General features: G+C 33.2%; 1 protein-coding gene across 1 annotated transcript; it reads left to right on the top strand.

The window, feature by feature from the left end:
- Positions 1–12,112: 12,112 nt before the first annotated feature.
- Positions 12,113–17,109, top strand: LOC134272469 (uncharacterized). Its single transcript, XM_062754699.1, has 8 exons — positions 12,113–12,140; positions 12,321–12,469; positions 12,639–12,797; positions 14,618–14,845; positions 15,182–15,460; positions 15,572–15,865; positions 15,961–16,065; positions 16,870–17,109. Exons 1-8 carry the CDS (start codon positions 12,113–12,115, stop codon positions 17,107–17,109), a joined length of 1,482 nt encoding a protein of 493 aa, XP_062610683.1.
- Positions 17,110–22,545: the final 5,436 nt, after the last annotated feature.

Here is a 22,545-nt window from a genome sequence, read left to right as displayed (position 1 = left end):
TGACGATTTTCTGGGACATTTTGTAATTCTCATGCACGTAATCGCAATATTCCTGTTCATTGCGAAAATTAAAGCACACGCGTAGATGTATATAAATACACATTCAATCAATTTCTTGCGAAAAAGAAACAAAATATTATAAGCAGAAAATACCAAAGACGTAATAATTTCTTCACATTTAATCACTGTCTAAACAAAATTAATGCACTCGCATACTGACCACTTCAATATTCAAAGCAACTAAAATATACTCTTGTCACGTTTTTGGATGCTAGCTGAATGCATAAAAAATTTTATATAAACTCGGAAAAACTTCGAATGCATTTATAACGATAAGTAAATCGGAATATTCATTGCAGAATTTACAGCGAAGTTAAGAAATATATATACATGTCAGGCAGATAGTATCTGGGGAAGGGGTGACCCATTCTTTTCAGGGATAAATCTTGAGTTCTTCACCCCACCCCACCCCCCAAAAAAACACTTTCATACGCCTTTACACTGCTACAATATGAACAAGAAAAAAATTGATGTAACCATCAATTGTCGCCCGGGAAATATATAAAGTAAACAATATAAATGAGTCTTGACCATCAAAGCGCTTTGATATGTGTGAAAAACATGCGTCTAATTGATGGAGACGATAGTCGCGAATATTTTGAAAACTTAAAGTCGGATAAAAATCAAACAAAAACGATACCATTTTAAACTTGATCAATTCCTCAAGTAAATGTTGGCTGCATAAAATATAAATTGAACTTAGACACATGCATCACCTATACTCAAAAATGTATTATTTTTCAATTTTAGAATATAAAACACGAACTGTGCAGAGTTCGTTTTTATGCGAGAAGTAAAATTCGCTGTTCTAAAAAAAGGGACCTGTCGTTTTTTCGATAGTAAATGATAGCCAACTTTATATATTAGATATAAAAAACATATATATTTTTACAGATTTACCTTTTGGAAGTAAATATATTATGTATCTCGTAATTTATAAAGGGAAAGAACATTCTGATTAACAATATTTTCAATGTTTAGAAAACCTTTAATTCTAAATAACTACTCCCACCTCAATCACCATACACCAACACTTAAACTTATATGTATAGAGCAGCCCGGTCCTCCGGGCTGCAATAAACACACATTAATGTTGAAGTTTAATTTTTCAAATAAAAAAATGAGTATTGTTTACCTCCTAATTCTACATTAATCGTTTTCAAGTTTGGAAAAGGATTTCCTCGATCTTTTTCTTTTGCTTTATCAAATTCATGTTTCTTGTTTTATTTTTCTCAGCCCCCCCCCCTTTACAAGAGAATGGTAGTGTATGTCTGTGTGTTTTTACCGTTAATTATTATGCAATCGCCTGTGCTTTTCAAACAATCATATAAAAGAAAATTATTGTAGTGGGTAAAATATATTGACATTTTATTCAACAATGATAGATTTTAAAAAATTATTGCGATTAGGGGGATTTTTAAAACCCCGACAAAAATACCACAAGAACTAAAAAAGACTCCTGCCCACCCCAAGTTAAGAAGAATACGAATGATGCAAAATAAAATTCAAACGTATTGAAGATTATTATTACCCATCGTATATTGTTTATTATACCCCCCGCTTGAAAAGTGGGAGGGTATATAGTAATCGGTATTTCCGTCCGTCCGTCCGGCCGTCTGTTACGCTTTGGGGTACCCATCTCTTATCCGCAACTCCTCTCAAACCACTGAAGGAAATTTGATGAAACTTTCACAGAATCTTTATTACAGTACACATTGCCATTGTGCACCTCCTATTTTGCTTTTTGATCTGACATATATTTTGTATTTTCCAGAGGAAAACATGGATACTCCCATTATATTCATATGGGAGGCGGGGGAAATTATTTAGTGAGCTCATTGCTCACAGTACCTCTAGTTATTTCTTATCTCACGCTACAATTCATCGGTTTTATTCCTTTTATATAATTATCATACCTAATTTAAATGTCTCCGCCCATTTGTATGTAATAGAGGAACCGTACTCTGTTCGAAAGAAAATGTTCCGTAATTTGTGTGTTCAGTAGGTGTTGGAAATCGGCTTGTATTTCTTAATATTCCAAGTTATTAATAATGATTGTACAAAATGTTAATTAGAAATACTTTGTTATACACAATGAAACTAAAAATAATACCGTATCCTCATGTATATTCTGTAAAATAAGGGCAAAAAAGGGACCACGCTACTATACTTAAGTGGAAAACTCCTTTTAAATGGAAAGCATCTAATTTGGATATAACTAATTTTTTTTTATTTTCTTTGGAAAAAAAAATACAAAAAAAATTCATATAAAGTAATTAAGAGCAAATATTGGTCTTTCAATGTTGAAACCATTGTTTAAAAAGGCTGAGAAATATCAAGAAATTACTAAGTTAATATTTTATATTACTTGTACTTTTATTTGTTGCTAGGGGATCTATAAAATGAAAAGCTGCCAGTGTGGCTTTCCTCCTTCAAATAACTGAATACTCTGAACAAAGGGTAATAACTCTAATTCACTTCAATTTAGTCTAAATTTTGCATACACAATAGAGAGAAACAACATTGAAAGATGTTCAAAAGGCAATGGCAACATAAGGAATATACACAATAAAATTAAATACAGTGGGTGAAATGAAAATCAAATATGAGCAGATGAAACATTAAAATATTGGCAGTCTTATGTCTACTCTCGATCTATATTGAAAGCAAATATAATACTGACAGTACCTTGATATTCACTGCAAATATAAACTAGGACAGACAGACAGAAAGACAGACATGTAATCTATATCTACCCTTTCTGTTGTCACACACCTACTACTAGACTAGTATATTTCACTTGATCAACATACAAACATATAATTATATCATCATACAGGTGAATGTACATCTGACTAAGAAGGGCAAGGGGGTGGGGGGGCATTACCTGTACCTATTATGTACAATCTCCCACAGCTACCAGTTAAGCTTTATCAACATCTGTTCAGTCCAGTCAGCAGTTGTCAAATAATACACATATGTATCATGCAGTGTAGTGCAAATGTGTCAGTATAAGAATCTGAAATTTAAAATTATATATGTATATATCAATTACCAATACAATGAGGACAGCTAGGGCACAAATATATATACGTCTATACAGAGTAGATAATAATACAAAACAGACAGACAGACGAACGTACAAACAGACATCCAAATCACTTCAGCTATATTTACCCTCCAACTTTTCAAGCAGGGGGTATAAAATTCTAAACTATATACTGGTTAGGTATAAACAAGTGCTGTATGGTAGACTATCTTACCAATCGCTGGTGGAATAATTCCGACTGAATCAGCACAGAGTCAATGCACACAGAAGTTACAATATAAAATCACAGTTCACAGTTTTAATCACTATTGTACTTAGGCTAAAGTTAGCCAGCACAAAACTCTCACTGTTGACAGTTAAAACATATTGAGGCTCTCACAAGGAGGAAGGTAGAGGTTGACCATCATTCATAACCTAACTGCTTTATCCAATGTTACGGCACCATCCATCATCAGCAACCAACTAGAGGGCCAAATGTAGTAGTGGTCTTATGTGAAGAATATAACACACGCATAATTATGGGTCCATTCTTCATTTAATATTGCAGTGTTGATATGGATGGATTCAGATGTAGTGGTCACAATAGTCCTATAATAAGAAAAAACAATATTGAGGATAAACGAGATGTTTTTTGTAAAACAACTGATGCTCCCACATAATAGCTAGATAATGGTGAGGGTTTATGTTTCTCAGATGCAAGTCAAACTCCATAGGTCAAGGTCAAAAGATTATAATTGTTGATATCCAAAAGAAGGTTTTGTCACTTAGAACACACCTATGAAATATGAATTAAGTCCTAAGTGCTAACTGTTCAAAAGTTATGATCAAGGTTAAAAACTCAGGGTCAAACTCTTAGGTCAAAGTCAAATTTATCTATACCCATTGAAGGTTTAGTCAAATACATGCATGTTAACCTATCCCCAAATCAGAGGTTGATATTCCTTACATCCAGGTTGTGTAAAAGAACCCTGTCCCAATTGAACAACTATATTTTTTTCCAAAAATTTCTGTAAAATACACCCAATTTATAGGCAAATTGACTTTTTCTGTTCTTTTTATCATACGAAAAACTTGAATTTTAGAAATTTAAGGATTTATCAAAATATGAATACTCAATAGGGAACAAGCATTCAAAGTATTGTTTTTTTTTTAACCATAAAACTTAACATACAAGGGAAATGCCATAAATACATATATGCACCTACTCTAAAGATTTCATGATATGATCAATCGATTGGCTTGCGTGATAATCTGCATAAACGCCGATTCATGCAAAAAATTATCTTGCAGGCCAATCGATTGATCATCGTCATGAAATCGAAAAATAAGACAGTTATTCCTTATATTTACATGCTCTTGCTTCTGCCAATCCACGTGCTACAAGTCCTGCTTCTGTCTAGCTATTTGTCCCGCCTTGCACGTGATTTTTTTTTAAACCGCGCCTAATGAGAACAAGTGCATTCATGAAGAAATAAAGTACAGTACTATTTGTAATTTTATCTCGGACAAAGACATTAGAAATGTAAATATATACATTTCAATGCAATTGTTTTACATTACATTTACATAACTATATGATACCAACATTATACTTCACATGATATTATCCAGTAATCACCTGATTCTCTGACGGATTTAGATGGTGGCCATACCTCCCCCTTTTTTGTGTACAAAATATTCATAAGATTTTATAAATCTGTGGCTGTGGGTCCCTTCCCCGACCCCAAACATCCCCCCCCCCTCAAGATGTTTTGCTCCGTTACTGTGTTTATCTGTTCATGGAGCGAGGTAAACTCAATTAAGGGGGATGTACAAGCCATATTGGATCTAGTCTGGTGTAAAATAAGAAATACCAAGAATGCGCTTAATACTCTACTAAACTAGCCCAAAGTTACTCAAAGTGCTAATGCACTAATTACCTACTATTAGAGACCAAAATCAGTTAATAATTAAGTTTATTTTGTTTTAATTAGGAGGAAATTAATCATGTTAGAACTGCGCAGCTACAGCATTCACGAGATGAAAAATGCATTGAATATAGTGTTAGTTTGATTCATTGATAATATGGCTACAACCATTTGTTTCGCGTTTTTCTTGTCATTATCCATAATTCTTGAAAATTTGATTTTTCATATGGGTGTCTTCCTGAGGCCATGTGTTTATTTCGTCCGTCATTCCTCTGTCACACAGAGTTCAATAGCATTGGTTTTAGAATAAATGCGACCATAATAACATCAAGACAAGAAATTACTAAGTAATAATCATTAGGTTATATTACTTACTACTTTTATTTGTTGCATTGCATCGTCTGATTAATGGAAAAAAAAGCGATTTTAACCCCACTCCAGCAAATCGGGAAAAACTGTTCTGTTTACAGCTCGAGTTTCCTCGATAATATCATTCCACTGAGCACGTGGTTGGCATGTGCATATATCTGCTGTGGATAGATGAGTTTATTACCATGATTATATTTAATTTTTCATGGAACAAGTCTTGATGATTTGTTGGTTTCATTAAAACTCAAGAAAAAAGATAAAACATGTCCTAAACATATGTGATTACGGTGGGTCTTTTTTCTGTGGCGATAGAAGTTATTTTCAAATGGGGCACTGCAAGGAGGATGCTTAGCATTTAATTTGAAAATGTTAAACAATATGCGGTGCATGAAAAACAAATTGTAATTACATGTCTTACATTCGAAAAGTTGGTACATGTGTCTATTTTGTTTAGCACTTAGATAGAAAAAATAGGCAGTTATAGGATTTCCTTCAGGCACCTCACATAAATAGCTAGATTGTTTGCAATGAACCACACATTGTATGGAGTAATGTTTGGACATAAAAACGCATCATGTCTCATTATGTTGACAACATTGTAAGCTCTCGCTCATTGAACATACGAAGCTTGATCAAATATATTGAGTTGTTTCTTTGAAATTTAGAAGCAAGCACAATGTTTGCGAATAAAAGTCCATTGCATATGCTATGTCTATCACGCAAAAAAAAAAAAATGAGAGGCTACCCCCCCCCCTCCCAAAAAAAAAAAATCCTATGTTTGTTTTTCAAAATAGTGCCAAAGATTAAAAAATTTTGCATTACTAAGTATGTGATGGAACATGTACTAGCCTTATAAGACAATTTGTTATAAAAATATTTGGTTGCTCTCTCTCCCGATCTACTGCCTAAAAATGGCCCGACTCATTTTTTTTTTACATCCCATTACATGTTTTTTTTTTCTTCCGTCAACGAATATGTTTAAAATTTTAGGAATTTTTTTCTCACCTATGAATACGGACCCAATAATTTTTCCCTGAGTTGGGAGGACCACCAAACGTCATTTTAAAGGTGGTAAAAAATATTTATTAATGTTGATTTTTTTCTTTACTCTGTAAAATTGTAATTTTGACAAAAAGGGCAAATAGAAAAAGTTTTTTTATTCATTAACTCTCCTAACCCACTCTGAATGATTTCATTCCTTTTCAAATGTTGCTCCGCTAAAATCAAAATTGTAAATGTTTATTTGACAGACTATACGAGGGTAGATCAAAAAGTAAACGATATATCTTAGGTATTTGATAGTTATATTATTGTTGAAATATTCAAGTATTTTTCAAAGTGTAAATTGGAGGTCTTTGATAGCATATTGCTTAATTAAAAACACATCCCTTTTCAAACTTGCTAATATATCACTGGGCAATATAACAAGTATCATATTTAACCATCTGCCTTCCTTCACTAAAACGATCATTGATTGAATTTATAGGAAGTCATTTGTCTTAATAAACTATGAACAAATTCTTATATGCTACTTCAAAGGCATTTTTAAGATATACCATAAATATTTTAGTCGTTTGTTAAACGAGTTCCATTGAGGCAACCATTTTTCGTCACATGTACCTGCATAATGACGTCATTGTGAGCAAAACTTTATTCAGCATATGCTGTTTTATAGAACTTGTGTTTGGCTATGTGTGCACCAAATTTGTTTCTAAAATGAATTGTGGTTTTGTAGATATAGAGATAGTTCGCGAACTTTTTGATCACCCCTCGTACAAGTAGGTACTAAATCGAGGTCATTCATATCGATTTTATAAGTACATTATTTAACAACTGTTCGATAATAATACTAAATAAATTACTTCAAGCCATACTATAACACATTTCCTCTTTTAAAAGTGTTCATACTATTTGAAATATTTTGCAACTGTAATTCTCTTCTACATTTAAAGATTGTTATGTCCCTCCATATTAAGAAGAGGTCTGGAAAACAAAATTCTGTGCTAAAAATAGACCACGTGCTGCTATGCATGAACTACTTTCATGGTTCTTTAAACTCTTTTTGAAGACAACGATACCTTGTTTTGAACTTGAAATTATCATTTAAAAGTGCAAAATTTAGACATTTTCTCAACAAATGGTTGTAGAGAGAACATTGATGCACAGTTTGCATATTTTTTTGGATTTTTTAAGGCTCTGCTGAATTCTGTAGCTGCGCAGTTCTAAGGAGCATATCAAAAGCATTTTTCTGCAAAAGTATAGATTATATATGCACAACATGCATTCAGTTATGCATATTTATTGTATCTTTATCATAAGGACTTAAAATTTGATCAAAATATGATGTATTTTTGCCATTTGAAGAAATGTTTACATTTTGTTCTCACAGCACTAAAGGTGGCCGTACATCCCCCTTAAGCTGCTTGAATATGTCTAGTATACTACACATACATATACTTACATACCAATATTAAATCTGTCAGGTTTCAGGTTTGTCAGGATGGTTCTAATATGACAGACTTCATAATAGAAACAGTAAGTTCAACATATACACTAACTAGAGCTTTCCTCAAAGAAACCTGTCTTTTTGATGAACAAAGACAGTTCACTAATTGCGGGAAAAATTCTAAAGTAAGCCTATTGGTTCTTCAAACCACATGGCATGTATCACATGTCTGGATTTGGCCAAATAGGTAAAATAGCCATAAGTATGGCACGCCAAATCCACAAAAATGAGCAAAACATAGTTTCACAGTCGATAAACTAGGTTTATCGGTTGTAAACTATAGTTTACGGACTGTAAACTATAGTTAACAACGTTAATCTATATTTTACATCTGTAAACCGTAGTTAACACGATAATCTATGTTTCACAACCGTAAACTATACTTAACATCGAAAACAATCATTTGCGATCGCAAAACATAGATTATCTGATAAATATAGTTTCACGATTTGTAAACTATAGTTTACAAACCGTTAACTATAGTTAACGATCTGATAAATATAGTTTCACGATTTGTGAAACTATGATTTACAACTCTTAACTATAGTTTACGATTGTAAACTATAGTTTACAAACGTGAATCTATGTTTATCAACAAAATCTATTGTTAACGCTTTATTCAGACAGATAAACTTAGATTAGCATTCGTAAACTATAGTTAACGATCGTTAAATATAGTTTTACAGATGAAAACTATACTTAACGAATCGTTAACTATACTTAACGAATCGTTAACTATAGTTTACGGTTTGTAAACTATAGTTTACAGTCGATAAACCTAGTTTATCAATTGTGAAACTAGGTTTATCTCATTTTTGTGAATTTGGCGTGCCATACATAGGCATTATATACCGATTGAAAGAGTAATGATCATTCAATAGTACAATTAAGAGAAGGGTAATACAGGAATGTGCATATTTCCAGTTGCATGTGTTTCAACTCAAATCAATGGCGGATTTAGAGGGGCACGCCCCCCCCATATTTTTGTTTCCAAATATACAGAAAAAATAATTAATTAATTTTTGGTGTGGCTGTGCGCCCCTCCTCCGACCTAACACCCTCTACAAGATTCCTGGATCCGCCACTGATATAGAATATAATTTATTACCAAATCAGGGATATAATCACACACACTGTATCATAATATGATAATTATTGATAAACATGATAAAGTAATAGACAGATGAAGAAGAGCAATTCTTCCATTAAGGATATATAATTTTTATATTGGTGACATTTTAAAGTTCACATGTAGACACACACGATGGGGTGTTGAAGAAATATGTGCATTTAAAATTATTATTAATGAGAAACATATATCGAAACAATAATGATGATCAAGTGAAATAATCATAAAAACAAGAAATACAAAATTCCTTTAATATAATTTATTATTTATAAATATTTTTAAAATTATCAACCTATTTACAATATATCAGCTTGAAATTCCATTTGGATCTTATTTGTTGTACCGTTATGAAAATGTGTGCACGTGGCTAATGCAGTTACAGTAGATGCAGAAATTGTGATGGGATGGGTTGGGGTGAGGTGATAAATTCTTGCAGACAGGGGGTCTGGGTCTAGATCATAGCTGTGGTGGGGCGCCTGGAAGCTCCTAGGTTTTAGTGTATTTTAAGTGTAAATTGTGGTAATTGGTTATTTAAATGTACATGTACACTACCGATATTTTACTTTTAAAAAAGAAGGAAAAAGCGAACAAACAATATTAAATTTAAAAATTACATATTCAGATTTACGATAATTCATAGTACGTCTAGGGAATGCAAGGTTCTCAGAATCGAGAAGAAATCGTAAAAACCCCAAAAATAATCGCACCACATAAAAATACCCTTAAGGCTACTGTACATTATAAGAGATCTCTTTTATAAAGTATATTAGGGTATTTTTATGTGGAGCCATTATTTTGGGGATTTTACTATTTCTTAACATTGTACATGCATATGATGAAGAATTTGTGGGAAAAGTCCAATAAGCCCTGGGGCTGAATTTTGGGGGTGGGGGTGGGGGGTCCTGTCCACAGTACAGTACCTGTGATAAATTTATGGTACTTTCGCAGCTTGAGTATCTTTGACGTTCTTTCAGGTTTTTTTTTTAAATTCATCTACATGAACAGAACGGTCAATATGACAATTCAAATTAATAATTTAAAAATCGAATATCTTGGATATCGGGTAGATGTAGTCCAAAATATCTGACGTTTTCCAGGCTTTTTTCACCTAAAATACCAAAATCGTTAAAAAGTCAGGAAGACGTCAGATATTTCGGACTAGGGTAGCCGATATCTACTCTTTGTTTATAAGGTACTTCGCATGTATCTTCTAGGGCCAATCGCATCATCTCGGATCTTTCCGTCAGAGGTCGGAAAAACAACGTTTTTTCGCTAGTCGGAAACTGGAAATTGCTTCTCGGGCCTTCCCGGCAGATTATCGATCTCAGCCGGAAAAGACCGATAATTTGCGATTGGTGTAAAAGAATATTCGACAAAGCCCGGCTGATTTCGTCGCCATCATTAAACGTTAGATCATGAGATACGAATCGGCCGAGTGATCATAATAGGTGACGGAATTATCCGAGATTTGCCGAATGGCTAATGATTCACTTCTATGGAAATTCCATTCGCTAAAATTAGAAAAATGTTTTCATTGGTTGTCGTCCTAATGATGACGTCACGATTGCTAGGCTGTGTGATGTGTTTTGGTTACAGCTCATAGTTTCAGCATCAGTTGTTGAGATAAGACGTGATTTTCGCTAGGCGAATATTTTCTGGAATATTTGATAACAAACAATCGATACAGCTACAGAAATGAACAGTCAGAGTCATAAAAGGGTAATGACCATATTTGTGTATTTTTGTGAGGAAAATTTAAAATGCCTGTTGCTAGGGAGGGAAAATTTAAAATCGCAAACATGAGACAGCAGTCTATAAGTATTTACAAACCTAAGTATATATATATACAAACGTATTTGAAGGATTTATCTTTGGTCTTTTGAATATTTTTACCATTACAACCCTTAGTAAACTAATAACATGAGATTAATAAAGTTTAGAATACTGAATATTGCTTAAGTTACGAAGAAAATTCGTGGCTTTTTTGCACCCTTTTGCGGGATTCTAAACAAAGTGGAATGAATAAATAAGGACCTAGAGTAGAAAAATGAGAACTGCATTAATCAAATTGCAGTGTAATTTCATGTGCAGAAAAATTCCAAAAATATGATGAGTATAATATACAATGAAAGATCGTTGATTTTCTCACTATATCATAATTTTCAAACTCTGTGAAATTAAGGATGAAAACTAAATTCTTTTGAGTCCTTTAATTAAGTGTTTCTGAATCGTTTATTTTTTCACATAAATTTAAAAGATGGGAACAGCAATATTTTTTGAAATAACACCATCTGACAAACTTTTTTTAGAGAGGGGAATATAATAGGCCCTAGGCAAGAAGGCTAACATGTAGCTATTGATTAAAAAAAAATACAATGAACATGTTGAGAGCGTACAGAAAATTGTAATTTTTCTTTAGTATGTTATTCCAAGTTAACCCAACATTCCAGGTTTCAACATGGTCGGCATAGCCACAGGTGATCGCATCAGCTGTGGGTATGTGACGATGAGGTTGGAAACTTCCGCATCGCACAAAGGACATATTAACCTCCCCCCACCCCACCCCCAAGTACATGTATGTCACGAGACTATTACCCCAACCCTGTTACCAGGGGATAATAATTATGTAATATTACACTCTTTAGAATACCAGACCGTATTAGGAGACAAGCATTTATGTTGTAATACGGGGGGTGCTTTTTCTTTCAGTCACTTCGGAAGCCCATTTATGAATTTTATTTTAAAGATATTTTTAATATACTAATTTGTCGTTATAATGAATTAAATTTGTTAAAAACGTTTTTTAAATTCGTTAATAATGAATTTAATCTGTTATGAAAAACAACAACAACAACAACAACATTTTTTTCTTTATCGCTTGCTAAACTAGAATTTTGATTGACTGCCCCCACCCCTAACTTAAAATATGTAAGAAATTTTCTTAAAAATTGTGTTCATTATTGCTCAAACAATTCATTTTCTGTCATTTCAGAAGAGAGTGGATGTTCAGTTTGCCAACCCGGAAGCTGCCTCGAGTATTTACAAGAGGCTGGGAGTGGACATCTTGACCACGCCCACCACTTCCGGGAGAGATGTGGAGGTCTCAGTTTTGTTTTATATGTAATAAACATTGGTATAAAACAATGTAAGTTTATTTAAGGTCTTAATCTATTTTTTCTCAAATCTCTTTCTTTCTTCTATCAACTTTTATCTTTTCCATTAGTCCACGTTTTCATTCATATTTGTCTGCTTATATTTGTAACATATGAAATTACAATTAAATATTTAAATTCATTGCAGGTTGGGCCACCAAGAAAGCGTTATATTCAGGCTTCCAATCAAGCAGTATTTCAAAACACAGGACCCAATCGTACAAGTGGCAGAGTGTTGACAAATGGGGTACGTTACAGAGAATTAATGGTACCCATATAGACAATTGGCAATTATTAGTATACTTTTTTGCATGCAGTTAGCAACCCCTTTTAAAATTGCTTAATTATTTTTTTTAAAGTCAGATTTAAGTACTTTTCTCATCCTGATATACCGGTAAACACACACTGATTCAGACAAATTAATAAAGATTTCAGAAGTATATTCCATAAAACATTTATTTTTCAGGTGGCAAAACCTCTGTTGAGCAATGAACAAATACAGCAATTTATAACGTCCACAGTTCTTCCTACTGGTCGCTCAGTCGCCAGCACTGAGACAGTGAACCCTAATGTCACCAATTGTACTGTGTATCCTTCTCAACCTGGAAACAGGATACAACAACAGGTATGTTTTTAGGTTAGGTCTGGAACTACCTTTATTTAGGTTATTAAGGTATTGCAAGGTCACTTGCAGGATGTATTTTTAAATCAAAGTCATTACAGAATATATTCGATATTGTTATATGCAAAAAGTTTTGGGGCGTAATTTGATTTATAAATAACGCAAAATTTATTTTTTAAAACTATGCTTGAGGAGAAGAAAACACAAACTGCTTGCACATTCAACCTGACATTTGAAAATATCAGCGATGTTTTATTATTTCAAAATTTAGTCACTTTCATTCATATGACAACTCGATAAATCCAGTGACCTTGAAATTAAAGACATATCTCTGTCATATTTGGATATTTTACTAGAAAAAGACGCCAATCTTACAAGTAATCTTATTATTTTGATGGCCTCAATTTTTGTATAGCCTATATCCCCAACTTGTGTACAGTGTAGCAATAAACCGTTATCACCTGCAAATAGACTTTGATTCTTTCAGTTGATCCCATGCATACAATTTCTAGAAAATGGCAAACTATTGACAAATAAGTTGATGATAACAGTCTCGTATGTAAGTTCTATGGTCAACAGAACAACATTGTCAGCAAATATAATCTATTTAATTATATCGAGCGCTAACTCCAATTTTTTTTATACTATTGTTAGGCCATTATTTACTCATGTAAACTTGTACCTGGTCCCACCTAATGTTTTATGTCCATGTGTACCGTAAATTTAGAAATTTTTACTGTAGCTAATTTTTTTTTTGGCAATTTTGCGAGTTCATTGCATTCGCAAAAATATTTTTTTCCTAAAAAATTAATGAACAACAAAAAATGTAAACAAAGCAGTGGTCATTTTAAGAAACCTGTTTTTGATACAAACTATTAATTACCCGTGATAATTTGTGTTTTGAGAATGCCCTAATTACCTTGGTATCCGATGGTTTGTCAGTCATTGTATTCGAGTCATTTAAATTGTTTCTTCAAGAAAAAGAGCCAGTTGTTATATCGAACAAAATAAAAACAACAGCTTTTTGACCCACATTCGCAAAATAAAATCAACGTAAAAATTTTCAAATTTATGGTACTCTGCTCCCGTGATTATTTCAATGGACTTTTGTGCTTCAATATGGTTCATTATCTCTATATTTTAATTTGACCGTTAAGTTGGTCATGAAATTGAAAAAAAAAAAATTGGTCAATTTCAAGGTCACTTTGTAAGAAACCATTTTCTTTTCTTCATTTGTCCCGACACAAGTTGTATTAGAAAAATATTTGATTGATAGATTGCATAATGTTTAATGTCACTCTCGAGAATTTTTCACTTATGGAGACGCCAATACTTGTCCATGAAGAGCTACAAATTTTGACTTATATATTATTCATATACTATTCATTTAGTATCTAAATAATGGCATGATAATTCGTTTTAAAAAACGACAATAAACATTTGAAACAATGATAAATTGTTTGATGTCTTAATGATAAACTGTATTTGCTGTCAAGGTGATTGTATCGACCAAAGAACTTGCAAAATGATGTCATTAAGTAGGACTGTTGAGAACTGTTGATATCCTACCTTCATCAATTTGTTTGTCAAAAGCTTGCTTTATTCTAGAAATTGTTCAAAAATAGAACATGTTCTTGCGTATCAAATTAATTGAGAGATATGCAGGTGATAAGGGTATATTGCTTCCTTAGGGCAGTTGACGATAGAGATGTTGAAATTAATTTTTACTTTAGGTTGCTAATTGCAGCAAAAATATCGTTTTCTAAGTATGTTCAACGTTTTTCCATTTTCTAATATACTTATTTATTTTTTCTTCATTTTAGACTGATTTCACAAATGTGCAACCACAATTGATTTTGAATGAGCTGAGATCTGGACAGACCCTACCATGGGTGTCCATCCAGCAGCCATCTCAGGAGACCAAGCAACAGCTTGTCTTAAACAGCCAGGGATACATTCATCCCTCAGACCAGAGTACTTTTGCTGTCCAAATTTTAAACCCGACTTTGACACAGGCAGAGCTCCAACAGCCAATCTCTGCAACTGAACTGGTGAGTACCATTCAATGTTTAAGCAAGAAGTTTTCACATAATGTCCTGCTTATTTAATTCTGAAAGTGACAAGTTTTGACTGGACGTACAGTGATGTGCAATGATAATGTTTGGAAATTAACTCATAATTCCTGATCATCTTTCATTTATCACTTTCACTACGTACTGGTGATACTTCCCTGTACATAAAAATATCAGAAAATGAAAACACAATACTGTAACACCATTTATTTATCTGCATTAATATCTTTAAGAAATTATTTGTCATCCAATTTTGGATAAATCATAAAGGAATAGTTGGATCGCAATAATTTACCTGTTGTCTCTTTATAACAGATTTTACCCACAAGCTTTGAAACTCAAGGCTCTACTCCAACCATTGTGACAGATGGATGGGTTTATGGAACAAGACTACAAGTTCCTACCAACATCCTCAGTGTTCCATCAGCTACAGGAGTGTATAACCAGACCATTCAACTACCACAGCAAACAGTCCATGAAGTCAGTAGTAACTTTTACTACAATGGTGTATACTCACCTGTGATAACACCCACACCTAATGTGACAACACCTGGACCATCAGCTGAGTATCCCCAGAGGTCTTCTGCTAAGCTTGTAAGGTTTTTCCCATTTCCACTAAGCTAATTTTGCTTTTTTCCAATCTTGGAACTGTATTTTCTGCATTGATAACAAAAACGAATATATATTTATATATTTTATTGCCAGAAATCATGGAGTCTTCAACCACAGAGTGTACCTGCATTTGTGGCACCAGTTGAAGCACAAACAAAATCTAAACCTAAAAAGTCAAAGGAAAAGATTCCTAAAAATGTTTCTCAGGTACAGTATGTGAGTGCAAACAAACATTTGACTTCCAAAAGCACAATGTCTAAAGGGAGTAGAAAACTAGATAAAAACAATGCAATACCTATGCAGCAATCAGTTGGAAAGCCAATGGATGTAACTTTGCACCAGACTGAGAATTCTGTACAAACTTCTGTAACTCAGAAAGGTGGCAAGGTAATTAAGAATATTATCAAATAATTCCATTTATATCTATTTCATTCTTGCAAACTTTGTTGCAGGAAATTTTGAAATTTTCTTTTATTTTCTAGAAGGGAGTCAAGCGCATTGTTGTTCCACCAAAGGCTCAGACAGATTCAGTGGAATATCCTCCATATGTGGCCAGAATAATGAGGATCCTGAACAGGCAAAAACAGGTTAGTGTGATGAAGACCTAAAATCAATGCAAATATTTCATTATGTTCAAGAAGTGTAATTAAGAATTGACAATTACTTAATAGAGTTCATTAGTTAGTGGCGTATATTCTCTCTGCTAATGTGTAGGCTAGTGTGTAGGTAGACAAGGTGCTTTCCCTTTAAAGGTATGGGGGGGGGGTTCAATGGGAGCATTTTTGGAAGCTCAGACATCTACAATTTTAATTTGACCAATGAAAATAATATTGTAGACGTATTTACAGTTTATATTGTCATGTGTGAAGACTACTTAATAAAACTGACACAGTCTAAATTTATCGTTTTTCTCATATGGAAACTTCCTTACTGAATAATCAAAATTCGATCAAAACGTTGAATTTCCAACTAATCAAATAATATTAATTCAAGTTATCAATTTCATTTCCTGCACATATTATGGACTCCTGTTGCTTTTGATTAAATTTTCTGATACAGACTTAATATTAATAACACTTTGATTTTGGCTTTAAAAAATTTCAAGCAAAGGGAATAACCTTGTCCTTAAATATAAAGCAAAACTGTAAATAGTTGGATATGCATAAAAGTGTGGATGTTTTAGCACTTGCAACAAAATAAATTCATAGGTACGATTTATTATCAACTCCCCGCCCCTTTATTCAACCAAATTTTTGTCCCTGAGAAAATGATGTGTAGGCTACAGCCTTTTTGCCTAGATGGAATATATGTCACTGTTAAAAGATTTGAAATGCATGTCTTCAGAATTTTAAGAATTTTTTTAAAGTCTAAATTGACATTTTTGCTTTTAGGGTCAGGTGGAATCTGCCGATGGTAAAAAGGAAACAGAATCTGATGTTTTCACATCCAAACAAATGACTTCTGTTGGTAAAAAAGATACGAGCAGAGCTGATTCTACTCACAAACAGGCTACTTCTACTGCTGACAAAAAGGCAACTGACACTGTGGGCTTAAGCCCTAAACAGAGTGTTGTAGATAGAACTCTAGTGTCATCAAAACCGTCTGTGCTAGAACAAAAGGTAACTGTTTAACATAGTATCAGTAATTCTTGTATACATGAAACATAATTTGACAGTGAATACTATAGTAAACATAAAATATTTCAAATATCTTGAATAAATAAATAAATATGGTTAAAAGTAAATTGTGTAAAACTATTTCAGTTTCAGCAAACGTCTTTGTCTAGTAGTGCTGAACCGAAGGCTATTGAGAAATGTAGCCAATTGAAATCTGGGTCCAAACAAGAGCCAATGTCTATTAAAAAGGTACTCTAATTATTGTCACAAATAAATACAAGATAAAACTGTATATAAAGCAATTTAGCCAGATACTGATAACTATAAATTGCATGTGTGCAAAACTGTCCAGATTGTTTTGCATCTGTTTGATTTTGCCATTTACGTTATCATGAAATATCAAAAAAGAAAATTACAATATTTATATGAGATTAGCAAACTGAATGAATATATATTACAGACACTCCCAGAGGACTACAGACCTGTGGTTAACACAGCCCTGTTACTTGATGACTTGTCACCTGACAGTTGTACTCTGTTAGAAGCAGACAGTTTCTATGGACCAGAGATTCTTGTCACTTCTGGCTCTCACTGCTTTGTGGCCTCTGTACCTTTCTTCTGACTGGATGACACAGACTTCTGTATATTGTTGGAGATTGCTGACATTCAGTGATGGAGCATTATCTTTGTGAACTATTACCAGTCTTTCATAACAGCTACTGTGATATATTTTTTGGAAAGGACTTTTGCCATTTTAGCTAACATTGGCTCTACTTGGATCCAAATTTTTCGATAAGGACATACTTTCTTTCTGTATTTATTTCGAAATTATGTGCCAAATGATTGGTTAACTCCAATAGTTTTTGATGTTTGTTTAAATAAATGCATGTTTATAACAATCATTGTTGAGAATAATTACCTTTAATAAAAAAATTGCATGATGTAATATTTTGTAGTGTTTTATTGTTGTATAAGTTGAAGTAAATTGTTTTTTCATTATTCAGTTTAAGCTATTTTATTGCGCTATTTCTTTACGTTAATTTATGTCCACCAATTGCATTTATGAGTTCAAACACGCAATGCTCCCTAGGTATGAAGTTGGTTGTGAGTCGATACACGAGAGCATTCTTTACGTACGAAACTTCTTTAACAAGGCAAGTTACAGTAAAACTCGTTTAGTACGAACACGGCTATTGCAGATTCACGGATATATCAAAGTCGTCTTGGATCCCCAGCTATATTAATTTAATGAATTTCTTAAGCGGTTATAAAAAACTATGGATATAGCGAAGTTATTTCATAGGTCCCAGCGACTTCGTTGTTACAGAGTTTTGCTGTATTGACAATCAAGTCGAAGAAACACGAATACAAATTAACAGTCTCGTCGAAACACATTGTCAAGACCTTTTTAGCAAATACAATTTATCATCAACTCAATTGCTGACTAATGCTGATATTAAGGTCATTATTTACACACTAAATTGTTTAATATTTTCGTTCTGATCATAAAAAGGAGCCGTTCTAACTGATAACCATTGTTCCGGTGTAACGACGAAAAGTGACCCCCGTAGAATATTGACCAGGGGGTCATTTTTCTACGTAGAAAAATGACCCCGGGTCAATATTCTACGGCAAGTAGGGTCATTTTTCGACTGTAGAAAAACATTCCAGATCAGTAATTCTACGACTTCACACACGACGAAAAATGACCCTCATAGAAATGTGACCCCCTACTTTTTTTATACCATAAAACCTTGAATGTGTGTCTCCTGATTTTTTTTCATACTTTCAAATGCAAGTAGGTGGAATTTTTAATGTAATTTAATCCTTTCCGACATATATTCAATTGCATATCTTAAAAGTAGCACAACATTAAATAATATATCTGGTATGGATATATTTTTGGCTTGCAGAATCCCAATGAATTCATTGAGGAACATAAATTTATATCTTTTGGTGTTTTTTTCTCATTCAAAAGTTTTATTCCGAAAATGGCATGATATGTTTCTAATAACCATAAACTCTGAAAATTTTTACAAATTCAAAAACATAGCACAGAAGCAAGAAAAGCAATGTTCTTTATAAACAATAAAATGCTTTCTTTGATTGTTATTACTGGAATTAACGGAATCAGCTGTTGCAGAAAAAATACATAACCCGCGTTGGCGGGTTATAAAAATTTTTTCTGCAATAGCTGCGACTGTTAATTCCAGTAATATCAACAAACAAAGACATTTTATTGTTTATATTTATATCTATTTAAATAATCATTTAAAGAAGGATTAAAAAATTTAATTATTGTATTTATGATGCGAACTTCTAAATACGTTTCATTGATGGAACAGCCTCTGATCAAGAAATCGGTACAGGCGACATGCCTAATGTAGTTCATGCAGTGATTAACGCAATGGGTTTTCTTAAGAAAGAAAGGAGAAAATATTTAGTGAATGTAAATATTCTGCTTTAAAATACATACTTTTTAACTACCTTATATATGGTATTATACTTTTTCCTGTATATACAGGAAATACCATACACATCGAGAACGTTCTTATGATGATGTTACAAATTCCTCCAAAACTGGCAAAAATTTACATCCGAGTGAATAATAGTTCAACCTTCAGAGATATATATAAAGTCAAACAAACATTAAAAATCCCTTTTCAACACTTTTTAGCCCACAGACACCTGACCAATGGTTGCTGTTACATCCCCTTTCTTCTGAGATTTTATAGACACTACCTTTGCAAATTAATGAACTCTTAGTCATGCCATTACTTCGATATAAAGTCCTAGCACATACCGTCCAAAAGTTAATGCTTAAGTAAAAGTGTGGAATTGTTGAATTTTTTTTTCAGAATGGATTAAATGTATCAGATCCATGTTAAAGCCGCGTATTAAAAGATTGAGGGACAATATAAAAACCATCATTCATTCTGTGTTCAGTAATCCGCAACTGAAAAAAAAATAGATAGATTACGTGATCAGTACATACTGGTCCCTGCTGACAAAGTAGGTAACAACATTGTCTTCGTTTGTAAGGCTTATTATATAAATTGTATTTTAGAAGGACTTGGATTTAATTCTACAAGTGTTAATCCTATTTATACCCATACTTCCCTTTCTATGGAAGGAATTCTTCAAAATTATATGTCAGTTTTAAATATTTTTGATATTCCACAGAGCCAAAAGGAATTGGAATTATCCTATATAAGATTCCAAACAAAGACACATTGCGGGTTCCAGAAAATGTTCAACCAAACCTCTTTCGTTACTCCTCAGTAAAATATTGACAGTAGTGAAGGAAAAACTTCAATTGTACTACGCAACAATATATTCAAGAAGTGGTAAGAACCAGGATTTTTGACATCATTGACAGCTGTTATTTAAAAAAAAAATGGAACTTGTAAATTTACTTACCTGGTCATTGGTCATTTGCAAAATTATTTTGTTAAAACACATTGCACAAACAAGTACTATGACGTTGACGTGAAAGAGATGCTTTAGCTACTGATTGACAATATCTATGTGGTTTTTGAAGACCAGATATTCTAACAATCTATTGGAATTCCCATGGGTACCAATTCGCTCCGTTATTAGCAGATCTATTTTTATATTTATATGAAGCTTAACTTGACATTTAGATACCGGTATATCGACAACGTATTGTCAATTAACAATGGTAATTTTCATTCCTACGTCGACACGATATACTGTAAACCAACTTTTATTCGCCTGCGAGAAATTTTCGCGAAGTTCGCGAGAGCCTTGTCATCGCGAATTTATCTAGCCGCGAACCAGTCCTTAAAGTCTCTGTGTCTATGTAAAACCTATCACAAACGGCTAGATCGCGAAAATTAATCGCCCAAACTACTTGAACCATAGTAAATCGCGAAATAAAGTCGTCGCGAATAAAAGTTGGTTTACAGTACCTTGTGTGCTTGAGATAAAATATAACACAGAGTCTGATTTATACTTGGATATTTTACTTGAAAAAGACGTTAATGGTAATCTAACAATCAAGCAATACGATAAATGTGATGACTTTAACTTTTCTATCGTCAAATTCCCTTGTTTATGCAGCAATATACCTTCATCACCTGCATATATACAGAGCGTATATATCTCTGTCAGTTGATTCGACACGCAAGAACAAACTCTAAGTATGAACAATTTCTAAAACGAAGTAAATTATTGACAAGCACGTTGATGAAACAAGAATATCGGCAGTCTCCTTTGGAGTCATCATTTCGTAAATGTTATGGTTGATACAATGACTTTGTCATCAAATACAATTTATCATTGAGACAATTGCTGAGTAACGTTTTTCGTGCTGGTTGTTAGTCCATTATTTGTGCACTGAGTTGGCGGCCGATTTTTCCGTTATTTCCCAGTTGTGACGGGGAGCACACGGCGGGTGTGACCGGTCAACAGGGGATGCTCACTCCGCAAAGAGATTCATAAGTGATTTATGACGGAAACGTTTTTCTGACACCAGCTAGAAATGACCCATACTACCCATAGTCCCCTGCGTCTCCGCACACAGAGATTTGAGATTTGGTTTGGTACAAACGAACTCTGGCGGAAGTTTGGAAATACCTTTTTTAAGATTAAAATAGCAACTGTGGAAACATTGTATAAAATGTAATAAATGTTTCTACGAATTCTCGTATCTTTCCTATTAAAGCCTTTAGTTAGTACATTTTAATATTGTTTTCCTATAGTGGGGATAAACAGTTTGTATCATTAATGTAAGGTATTTTATAGCTTTGATTTCGTTATTTTAGCTTAAAAGCTTTCAGAAATTAATTCACTTCAAAGCATAAGATAGCTTGATATTATCCGTATGCATTCGCCTAACAAGAATATTCCTACTATTTTAAAACGAATTGTTTTGGCATCAAAAAATGACAAGGGGTCATTATTCTGCGGGGTCAATTTTCTACAATGCACACGGAGAAAGTGACCATAAGGCCACGATTTCTACAGAAAAAGGGGTCAAATATCTACGTAGAATATTGACCAGGGGGTCAAATTTCTACGTAGAAAAATGACCCCCGGTCAACATTCTACGGAGGTCATTTTTCGTCGTTACACCGGCCGAGTTAATGGTTAACTGATTACAAATTGCGCCCCTCCTTAAAATATTCCATAAAACACTTCTGGGCCAGAAGAGATAAATGTACGTGAAAGCTTCCTGCAGACTATTATATTAGCTTTCATAGTACACAAAATCGCTAAAATTATTTCTCGATCGATCGGTGTGATTAAATTAAAAAAAATTGTTTTTAGGAAAAATCTATAAATGAAGCTTGCTACTGAAAAATTTCTTTTAAAAGAATACAGTCTGCTTCATATTTCCCTCAAGATCATGCAATAAATTGTTTGTAGTATCAAAATAAACAAAAACCCCCAAAATAAACATAAACTTCCACATTCAGCACCAATCAA

Source organism: Saccostrea cucullata, unplaced genomic scaffold, assembly GCF_032062105.1.
Source record: "Saccostrea cucullata isolate Sc308-1 unplaced genomic scaffold, CSIRO_AGI_Scuc_v1 ctg3467, whole genome shotgun sequence".
In the NCBI taxonomy this organism is placed as follows: Eukaryota; Metazoa; Mollusca; class Bivalvia; order Ostreida; family Ostreidae; genus Saccostrea; species Saccostrea cuccullata.
The sequence above is the reverse complement of the archived record's forward strand: the minus strand, read 5'-3'. Positions and strand labels throughout refer to the sequence as shown.

Excerpts from the sequence above, each read along its gene's own strand:
- LOC134272469 (XM_062754699.1), top strand. The coding sequence starts at position 12,113 with ATGTGGAGGTCTCAGTTTTGTTTTATAT. Across the intron at positions 12,798-14,617 it reads GAAACAGGATACAACAACAG|ACTGATTTCACAAATGTGCA; the intron begins GTATGTTTTTAG and ends TCTTCATTTTAG. Across the intron at positions 14,846-15,181 it reads CAATCTCTGCAACTGAACTG|ATTTTACCCACAAGCTTTGA; the intron begins GTGAGTACCATT and ends TCTTTATAACAG.